Source organism: Lepisosteus oculatus, chromosome 1 (genome assembly GCF_040954835.1).
Source record: "Lepisosteus oculatus isolate fLepOcu1 chromosome 1, fLepOcu1.hap2, whole genome shotgun sequence".
Classification (NCBI taxonomy): domain Eukaryota; kingdom Metazoa; phylum Chordata; class Actinopteri; order Semionotiformes; family Lepisosteidae; genus Lepisosteus; species Lepisosteus oculatus.
Genome location: NC_090696.1, coordinates 22,545,300 through 22,556,371, shown reverse-complemented (window position 1 = coordinate 22,556,371; position 11,072 = coordinate 22,545,300). Strand labels below are relative to the sequence as shown.

Here is an 11,072-nt window from a genome sequence, read left to right as displayed (position 1 = left end):
TTGTCTTTCACAGTAATTTGACATTACTGTTTAGATTTGTTACTGTTTGTCACTACCTACAACATGCAACTGTTGTTTGAGCATTTAGTTTTGAAAAAAAGTTATACATTTCCTTTAATTATTTTTTCTGAACTTCATCCAGCTTCACCTGCTTTTCTTTGGCTGCTTTCCTAAAATCATTCAATGTGATCCAGTCTGTTTTCAGCCTTTTCTAGCTTGTTTTTCCACTTTGAGCATATTTTGCTCCAATATGCTCCCTTCTTTGAGCTGTTTGGTGCTTGCAAGGTACTGGTGACAAGCTTCTTCCACACCAATTAGAGTTATGTACAATTTGTTTAGGGCTCAACCATCTAATTTTCCTGACCAATGTATACTTGAGGGGGCATTTCTCCACTAATTTTGGCATTACTGCTTGAAGAAGCTTTTTTTGTGTCCAACTGAACAGAGAACACATCTTCTTCACAGAAACTTTCTTGTTTGTTTTTAACTCTTTCAGAAGCAGGTCAGCCATAAACCCCATATTCACCTTTGATCCATCCTTGTGAATTTAACCGTCATTAAGGTCTATTGTGACTAGCTTTTCAGCAGATATCACTTGGTGCATCTTGGTGAACCTGCTAATTAGATCTGAGAGCACACTAAATAGGTTATCACCAAGAAAACACTAACACCAGCCTGTTAGTTTGATATTTTTCCAGAAGAGGTAGAAAATCTTTGGCAATGAAATATGTCGGCATTTGTGATGAACTATGGGTCTCTACAGCTTTCTTCAGCAACACTGTATGTTTGCATTTTGGCCCAAGAACTGTTTTGACATTCACACTTGCAACGTACTTCTTAACATGTGGCCAAATTTCAATTATTCTCTTTGTAACCGGCACAATTTCAAGCCAGCAATGTTGACAGTATTGCTGACAGTATTGACCAAATCAAAAGCCATAAGAGACAGCTCAAAGTTTGATCAACTCCCCAGCTGTTTTTCACATTTCATGTTTTAAATGCTTTTATATTTAGGGTTTTTGAGCCATAGGCTATAAGCTAGAAAACACACAGTGACCCATTTTCAATGAAACTGCAAGGTTTACTACCCCTTACTGGGCTGAAGGCAATGAGAACAAACGGAATGAAATATCAGGTTTTTTCCCTACAATTTTCCCATCAATTTACCACTTTATTCTGTTATGGTGCAAGGACACAAGCCCCTTTTGCTTTTGATATTGTAGGCAAGAATGGTGTACAGTGTTAAAAATATATAAATGCAAACAAGTTGATGAATTGGAGAAAACAATTAGAGCAAACAAATCTTACTTTGTATTGCTGAACACATTTTTCACACGTAATAACAGCCCGAGAAGCATGACATTGTTTTTGTAAACAACTTTAGAATTCTGTGCAAAAATTCAAAAATTTGCTTCAGCATAAAGGCTTTTATCACAATCTAAGATATAGCTAGTCATCATATAAAAGGCTTTTTCCATTATAGCTAGACTACGTCTTCTATAGCTAGGTAAACCTGTATTTTACAGTGTCATCAAACCAAGATACTTTTCACAAAATTATTTCTATTACAAGTTTCTTAATTTGCTTATGTTTGGTTAGATTATTTTCTCAGTGACACATATGTGAAACAAGAATGTGCAAATTAGCTCAATAATTTTGTCCAATAAATTAATAATTAGGAATAATTAGGTATTCCTACTTTTTCAGCACTTTCACAAAATCTGACTAATTTGAGTACTCAGCTCAACCAGCAGGACTGAATTTTGTAAATATAGCTATTGTTTGCGCAATTTGTGTCACAGATCTGTCATTGTTATAGTAAATCTTAACATTATTGCAAGTTATAAATGCAATGAACCATCAAATTTTGAGAAAAGAGTTAGTTGTGAAGACTTATTTTTCTTAAGTGCAATGCATTTATTAGCTTGCTAAACAGAAAACAGGGCTAGGCGGAACTGTTACATCATCATGAGAACATTTTGTTGCTAACATTCTAATGCCATACAGTATTAGAGATGATGTGTTGCAAAGACCAGTCAACCATGATCACATATGTGTGACTGTACGCATCAAAAGGTTAATTAATATTTTAAATATTAAATACCGCATTAACCCAATCTGAATGAAATCACAAATAGCAAATTAACTTCACTTCCTTATGTTATCATAAGACGGGTAGATTTTAGTTTGATTGGCTGTGCTTCTTTCAAACACCCAGCCAATTTTTCAGGAAGCCAATTTAGAAAACACACAGGAAGGTAGATTGTGTGCATTCTTAATACAAATATATTTGTTTAGTGAACTTTGTTTTATATTAAGATTCCATAAGTTTTCCAAACATGTTTCATTTTCCAAACTTTTCAAGGTCTGGAAATCATTTTAATTTCATACTTTTCCAGACTTTCCAGATCTGCGCAAGTATCCTGTATAAAATTATATTACATTATGTACCCTCCATTCACAGACTGTTAAATCAGAAGAATCTGTAACTCTATATTAGATGTGGAGTTTCAACCAGGAGGATAACAAGGAGTTCAGGATGAGCAGAATACCAAAAGGTCCAATCACTCATACTACACAGATGAGACATCGCAATACAGTGATTTTTTGTTCATAAATGTGAGGTTATGAATACGGATATAGGGACTTCAAATAAGCTACTCTCTGAAATTCATCTGCTGCTTAATTTATCATCTAGATGGAAGGAAAACACTAAATCCTAACCAGATTCCATGTGTGTTTGTACTTTTTTTATTACATAAATCCAGTTTACATGCGCTGAATGTAAAATCCTTCTTCATGTAGTTCCAAAGTTCAGAGAATACCATGCAATGAAGTACTATACATTTTGCAATCCTTGCAGCTCCTTTTTATGTTGACATGGTTATTATTTCATGTTATGTTAAAAATACTTGACTATTTTTTATGTGAAGTTGAACTTTTTTGTCTTTTCACTGCCTGTCCCCCCACTCCCCAATAATATGTTAATACATTCAGCTATCCAAATTATCAGCAAAGCTAAACACCGTGCCACTGTGCTGCCTTGACTGGCTATAATTAAGCTCAGTATTAAGATTTACTTTTACAGAGGTATTCCCTTGAGGCAAAAGAAGACTTTTGATTCTGGTGTGGAATTAAACTTTCAAATGAATCTGTGCCTCTTGCGGGCAGCTTCAGGGGCTTGCGTTTCATTCCAGTCTCAGGTATGTCTCTGTATGTTATTTTGTATTGTAGAGTGATTTGTGATTTTCCTCATACTTCCCAAAGACCTGCTCATTAGGTTTGACTGGATATTCTAAATCCTTCCTTTTTTCATGGCCCTGCATTAGACAACCCAAAGGGAATGGATGCTTTCAGTCCTACTTTTACTATTACTATTTTCAATAATAAACATTTAACAAACGTTTAAGTAAGAAACCTACACAACTTTCCCACAACACTACAGTATATCACTGCCTAAAAATAAAAAAAGAACTAGAAATTAGAAATAATAATAAAAAACTGACAAACATTGGTTAAGTTATACTGATAAGCACAGAAACAACATAAGCTTGATTGATTAAAATCTTAATTCAATGATTTAGAGGTATTCTTGCATACATTTGTTCCCTTTGTTACAATCTTCTAAAAACAACAAATGCAGCAGCATTGTATTGATTCTTTATTCTGCAACTTTTTGTTCAGTCTAAAAAAATATTTCTCTGGTAGTGTTCATTTACACGATTTTCTAAGCCACACATGTTTATATTCTGGTGTACACAAAATGTCCTGCAAAGCATAGAAAAAGCTTCACAGACATCATTTTAAACTAAGAGAAGATAAACTGAAATGCTTATATGCAAGCTGAAGACAAAACAATATACTTCAATTTATGCTGAACTGAAAATATTTTTAAAACACTAACTATACACATGGAAAAAATTGCCATATGTTAAATGTTATTAACTATATAATCATTTTAACACTAGTCTGTCTTATGAAAAAAAAAATTTCACAGTGAAACCTTGAAGAAATATTACAATTCAATTACACAATGGCTTATGCAAAAAAATACATTTTACATAAAATATAAACATTGTACAAAAAGGAATATATGTTTTGAAATGCATTTGCCGAAACAGCAAGGCAATGGGGATTCAGTATTACAAGTGTTATTCTAAAAGCCTTTTCCTGCTTAATTGGTTTTAAAACCTTTTTTTTCTTTTTAGAGTATAGTTCCATACTCTGCACTAACAGTGGTGAATCTCACATATATACAAATATAATATCCACTAAAGGAATATGCCTCATGTGTCCTAAGATTACAGAATACAGGAAAGCAACCAGCAGGCTGTCACTGCAGAGCTCAGTAAGGGGTGCTAACTCTTGTTGCTAAGAAACGGGAAGTAAAGTCCTATTTATAGAGCATAACATCTCTACCTTAGTATTTCTGATGCAGTGCAAAAATGTCAGAAAACTATAAGCTGAAACACAGGGCTCCAAATTCGTTGTACATAATAAATGTATTGAAATGTACCACAATTGAGCCTTAATGCATTTCCTTGCAGTACAGTTATTAAAGATTAGTATCAGGCAAGAAATTAAAGGAACATCAGTCTGTCCCATGAAGACAGAATTATGTTTGGAACTTATTAAATCGGGTGTTAAGAAAAACACTTGCACTCTACCACATCATCCCTTTCTAATTCTAAATAGTTGACCAAAAAATATTATATTCTTTTTAAGGAGAGGTATTAACAATTGAGATTACAAAGCCAAGTTTGTCTTCAAATAAATTCTTATGCAAAAGCCCAGGAGCATTTATGCCAGAACTTGAAAAAAAAGGGGTGAAAACAAATATTAATTTGTAACACACATTTTCTGCATTAAGCATCAACATGAAGGGTGTTGAACCCTCAATCTTTACAATTACAAATGGTTACTCCTAATACAAAAATAAAACGCATTGTCAAAAACTACACAAAGTCTCACTTTCAGAATGTATACATACAGTAATGTAATGTGTATTACTACTGGTCAGATAACAACACTGTGCAGCAAATTCTGCTATTTAGTACTGCGACCCACTCTGAGGGGGAAAATGACATCCTGAATTAGGGTAACTGGGTGGGGGAGGGGGTGGGGGAGGAGGCTGATGGAAGGGGGCACCATGAAGTGGAGGTGGAGGCCCCATCTCATGATGAGGCCATGGCATATTCATAGCAAGGTGAGGGGGGAAGGGAGGGGGGAACGGAGGCATTGCATTTGGGTACTGAGGTGGTGGAGGGTAGGGACAAGGTAACATAACACGTTCGTGTGGATGTCGGGGATGGGATGGAAATGGTCCAGGTAGTGCCATCATTCTGCTGTCCTGAGGAAGGAATGGCCTGTTTGAGAATGAGAAACTTCTGTTTGGAAAGCTCCCCTCTTCAGAATGGGGGTTGTATCCCCAGTGCTGAACATTTCTACCCTCTTGCCTAGGTGGAGTTTGGATCTGTTGTCCATACTGCATGGGTTCCCTAAAGTTGTTGTTGTCTGGAAAAAAAAAAGCAAGTGAATTTTGTCAGTGAAAGGGTTACAACTGAAAATCTCACTGAGACTGAATGTAAGAATTCCTAACTCAACCAGGTCTTTAAATACTGATAATAATTTAATATACCATAAAGTAAACACAATGAAGTGATAAGCTAAAAATAAACTTACATATCTTAAAAGATATAACTAAAGTGTATATCTTATTCACTTTGAAGTTCCTACCATGAGCTAAATTGCATGTTCATACGCTGTAAACTTCTCAAACTTGAAAATACTTGTTCTCAGTACTTTATCACTCTATGTAATCCACTAAACCTAATTTGTTTAAATTGACTATTTTTGGCAGTTCACATTGTTTTCTCATTTCAAGCTTCTAATCACCCTATACAGTTTATTGTGCAATGTTGCTAAGAGTATACTTGTTAAATATTCTGCAATGAACTTGTCGTTAGAATGTGAAGGGGACAAACACCTCTTTCATCCATACTTGTCTCTTTAGGACTTTGGAGATGCATTAATGTAGAACAGAAGGAAAAAACAAAGAAGAAGCAGGAGCATAGGAAGAGAGAGAAGTCCGGAGGAGTTGGGAATTGAAGCTTGTGCCAGGCGAGAGCCCCTACTTCATGATCATTCAAACCAAACTTGATTGGAGCTGAGTATTTGAACCTTGTTAGAGAGAACGTGATATTCTGTGTTTTAGGTTTCCTGGGTAAAAGATACCTCAGTTAGATACCTCTTTCCTGCTTAGGGTGCACTTTTATGGATAGGGATATAGGCTCCCATTTATTTTGTGGCATCCAGGGTGCAGAGGGAGAGATTTAACTGCATGTTGCTTTGCATTTAGAAGGCAGTTCATCTCTTAAGTGGCCTCTGTAGGCATTAAGAGTTTAATGTTTAGTAGCAGTCTGGAGTTTTCTGGGTGACCAGAATGTTAGGCCTCTGAAACACCTTGTTTGTTAATACTGTACATAAAGTACCTTGTGTGTTGTGTGTAGTGTAGTTCAGGTGGGTAGCTCCGTCAGCATTCTTTTTTTCAGCATGGAATAAACCTATTACTTGTTCGTGTGTAGTGTAGTTTGTGTTTTGTCATTGTAATAAATATTTGTTTAACCAAGTGTGCCTGGATAATTACTTTTCTCACCAAAGCTGTGCCAGAGGACAAAGAACTCACATGCCTCTAATTATACGAGCCGCTCAGGTATATTGCTGGAAAAAGCACTTACAAGTTGGGGGTTATGAATAATTACTTCACTTATTGACTATACCGCTTGGTGAAATCCTGATATCCACGATTTTCATAACCCCCCATTTGTAACAATATGCTAACAGTTACTACTTTTTAAAATAAATAACTACTTTGGTTTTAAGATGCATGTTTTAATCTGCTATAATTTACCAGAAATATTTGTAAATTGTAAAAAAAAATACATTAAGAAATATAAAATACTATTAAAATGTATAAATATATAAAAAATGTTTGCAAAAATGCTTCAATTCATGTAACACACCGAGATTTTTAAATTTCCAGGATCAAAAAATGATTCTGGAGATTCCATTGTTCTGTTTTCATCTTATTTAACAAATATTATTGTTACATAGTATTTAACAGATACATATGGCATTCACAAGAAACAAAAATGCAGGAATATCATTTAAATTCCATTTGAATATAAAAATGCAAATTATGTCTTAAACTTGCCTAGATAGATATAAATAAAGTTTGAAGCTTACAGATTTTTTTCCCCAAACAAAGCACATGGGGAAAATCAGTGCATTTTGCCTGAGGCTTGACAGTCCATAAAAATGTCTTTAATAGGTTTCATTGAGATTTACTGGAGAAATCAGGGCTACTGCTTCAGAGGGACACACTATTCCCTGGAAAGTACAGCAGTGATCTCTAAGAGGCATTACAGGTCACACATTTCATAACACATTTCATAACAGAAAAAGTGTCCCATTTTCTTGTTAGGAGTATTCTGATGGATTTTCAAAATTTGCACAGAACTATTTAACTGTATGCTCTAAAACAAAAATGAAGAGTATAAGATAATTTGGAAACAGGGCTAGTAACATATAATATGGTTTTTTGGGGGATTACGTGAAGGTATTTGCAATGAAATACTCACTTGACTCCTTTTGATCAAAACGTTTCTGCTTTTTCAACTGATTCTGGGGTTTTTTCTTCTTTTGTTTGGCTTCCTTTTCTTTTTCATCATCACTGAAATCCAAAGCCTGAAATATTGTAAATCCCAAATAAATATCATGATTATTAACTGTAGTTCTATTCTAATTTAGAGGAATGCACACTTAATAATTAATTAGGTAAAGCATGTTATGCTATTCTTAATGGGCAACAAACTGTATAATAGCACATAAAACATGACTAAAATATACTATTATACAAAAACAAATACCTGATTTTTAGTAAGCAATCATAAGTTTTAGTTACTTGTTGTATTTAGAAATTAACTAAAAATTGTTGACTATGATATACTATGGAATATATAGTAAGTAAGTATTCATTCTGAAATGAGTAATGATTCCTGCATGTGAACCTGGAACCAATTTGAATGCAGTTTAAGTCTGGAAAATTAAACCTTATGTTGCTTCTTTGTCATAGTTTTTTAATGTTAAGAGAAATATGAACCTAAAATGGCCAGCAGCCACATCACTCTGCAAGTTACAACGTGCAACCCACTGAAGCTAAGCGGGTGTGAGCCTGGTCAGTACCTGGATGAGAGGCGAAAAACTCTCTGTGGTCATTAAAAAATCCCAGGGTGTTTCTTGAAAAGTGTAGGGGTGTAACCGCGGCGTCCTGGCCAAATTTCCCATTGGACCTTACCAATCATGGCCTCCTAATAATCCCCATCTATGAATTGGCTTCATTACTCTGCTCTACTCCCCACTGATAGCTGATGTGTGGTGAGCATTCTGGCGCACTATGCCTGCTGTGGCATCATCCACATTGGTGGATGCTGCACATTGGTGGTGGTGGAGGGGAGTCCCCATTACCTGTAAAGTGCTTTGAGTGGAGTGTCCAGTAAAGCGCTATATAAGTGTAAGCAATTATTATTATTATTACAATAATAATTAATACAATATATTTTATATGATAAAGTTTAGTGTAAGAAGGTAATTTTTTAGTTAAAAGGGAACAGTAACAATGATACTATTTAACAACCATTTGTGTATTTTTAAAAATAATATCAGTTTATGATATATGATGGAAATTATGAAAACATTAATACCCAATGCAAAATCTACAGAAATCAATTTTGCAGTTAAAATTAAAGATGGAAACACTTAATAAAATTGCTGATGGGTATTGTTCACAAATCTCCAAATGTTCCAATAGGTACAGTACTAAAGCTTCATAATACTTAATATATTCCACTAATGTGGGCAAACAGTAATTGATTGTGTAAATCTCCATCCCCCTTGAGTCAATATCTGGTAGAGGGAGCTTTGGCAGGAATTAGACCCAAGAAATTAGCCTTCTTGGGTAAGCCTTTACTAGCTTTGCAAATCTGATAATGATAATGATAATGATAATGATAATGTTTCTTTTTTAGCCCTATACAATTTCTTGCATTAGGAATGCGTCTTTTCGCATACCCCAGCTTTTTCTCCAGGGAGACACAGACACAGAGACAGGGAGAGAAGCTTGGGGTCAGAGCGCAGGGTCTGCCATTGTACGGCGCCCCTGGAGCAGTTGGGGTTAAGGGCCTTGCTCAGGGTCCCAACGGAGTAGGATTCCTCTGCCGGCCGCGGGATTTGAACCGGCAACCTTCCGGTCACAGACGCAGATCCTTAGCCACAGAGCCACCGCTCCGCCCACTCCGTCCAGTGCCATCTGGACACTGCAATCTTTGTCTTTCTTTTTTGCAGGTTGTGGATTGTTGGTGAACAGCATTTTTCAACTCCTGCCACAGGTTCTTGGTTAGACTGAGGTCCGGGCCTTAACTGGGTCACTCCAGAACATTGACATTTTTGTTTTTAAGCCACTCCGGTGTGGCTCTGTCCGTGTGTTTTGTGTCATGGTCTTGCTGGAAGATAAATCTTCTCCCAGGTCCTGGGACTCTTGTAGACTGCAACAGATGTTCTTCCAGGATTTCTATGTACTTTTCTACATCCATTTTACCTTCACAGGGCTCTGATGTAGCGAAGCATCGCCATAGTATGATGCTGTCACCCCCACACATCATACAGGTGGGTGCAACACTTGGTGTTGGTGGAGGGGAGTCCCCATTACCCATAAAGTTTTTTGAACAGAGTGTTAGGAAAAGCCTTATATATATATATTCCTTATATAAATGTAAGGAATTTATTTTATTCATGCCTTGCAGTAGAAATAATGTTCTCAGGATAATGTGCAGTGTTATGCACCGAACACAGTGCTTAGATTTTAATCTTATTTCACTTCTCAGGGTCTCAGAGTTTCCCCACATACCTTCAGACTGTAGATCTGATGCATTTTTTTTTTCCCACCAATGGCTTTTATTTTGCCACTCTCACATGCTGCCCAGAATTGTGACGCACCCAGGCAACTGTTGTCATATGTACAGTTTCTACCAACTCAGCCATGGAAGTTGTAATTTCTTTACAGTTGTCATAGGTCTCCTGGAGGCGTCCCTGGCTAGTGCTCTTTACTCCAAAAACTTTTCTTCTTTATAATGGATTCTACTTTAGGAGATATGTAATGCTTTGGAAATTTTCTTATACACTTCTCCTGATTGGTGCTTTTCGAAAACCCATTCCTGGATAGCTTAGAAACTTCCTTTGTCTTCACAATGCAGTTTTGGTGGGAGCTGAACTGATCAATTGTGGGACCTCCCAGAGACAGGTGTATTTAACCTGAACTCACGTGAGACACCTTTATTGCACACAGGTGGACTCCATTCAACTATGTGGCTTCTAAAGACAACTGATTGCACCAGAACCTATTTAGGTGTGACATAGCAAAGGTGGTAAATACTGATGCAATAATTTATTTTCTGTTTTAATATTTATAAATATGGATAGCACTGTGGCAAAGTGGTTAGCATTGCTGCCTCAAAGTGCTGGCGCTATAAGTTCAGTTTTGTACCACACACAGTCCAAAAACATACCTGTAGGTTTAATTAGCTTTTGGGAAAATTGGCCCTGGTGTGATTGTGTGTATGTTTGTGTTCCTGTGTGTGCCCTATTCTTTTCAAGGAAAAAGCACTTAGAAAATGGATGGACATTTCTAATTAATTTAGCGGGATCTGTAGAAATCTGTTTTCACTTTGATATTATAGAGTGATTTTTGGTGATCAAAGACAAAGAATTTCAATCAAAAACATTATAATTCCAAATTTTAATATAATAAAATGTGACAGTCCAAGTGGGGTGGATACTTTTTATGGCCACTGTAATGGCAAATGAAGAGGCTCTAGGTCTGGAAGGTATGTTAACTGTCCTTTTGAACACACAAGCCTGTCTCAGCAAACGTTTTCACATGTATGGTTAACATTGCTGCACTTAAAAGACCAGAAAAGCAAGGTTTTTCTTCTGCAGTTCTCAGTTATGGAGTGCAC

General features: G+C 36.1%; 1 protein-coding gene across 1 annotated transcript in view; it reads right to left on the bottom strand.

The window, feature by feature from the left end:
* Window positions 1-3,551: 3,551 nt before the first annotated feature.
* Window positions 3,552-11,072, bottom strand: part of naf1 (nuclear assembly factor 1 homolog (S. cerevisiae)) — a 37,546-nt gene continuing 30,025 nt past the window's right edge. Inside the window, exons 8-9 of the mRNA XM_006629470.3 lie at window positions 7,641-7,746; window positions 3,552-5,514 (exon numbers count right to left, since the gene is read on the bottom strand). Of these exons, the coding sequence (XP_006629533.2) occupies window positions 5,051-5,514; window positions 7,641-7,746 (570 nt within the window). The 3' untranslated portion in view covers window positions 3,552-5,050. The remainder of the gene's footprint in view (window positions 5,515-7,640; window positions 7,747-11,072) is intronic.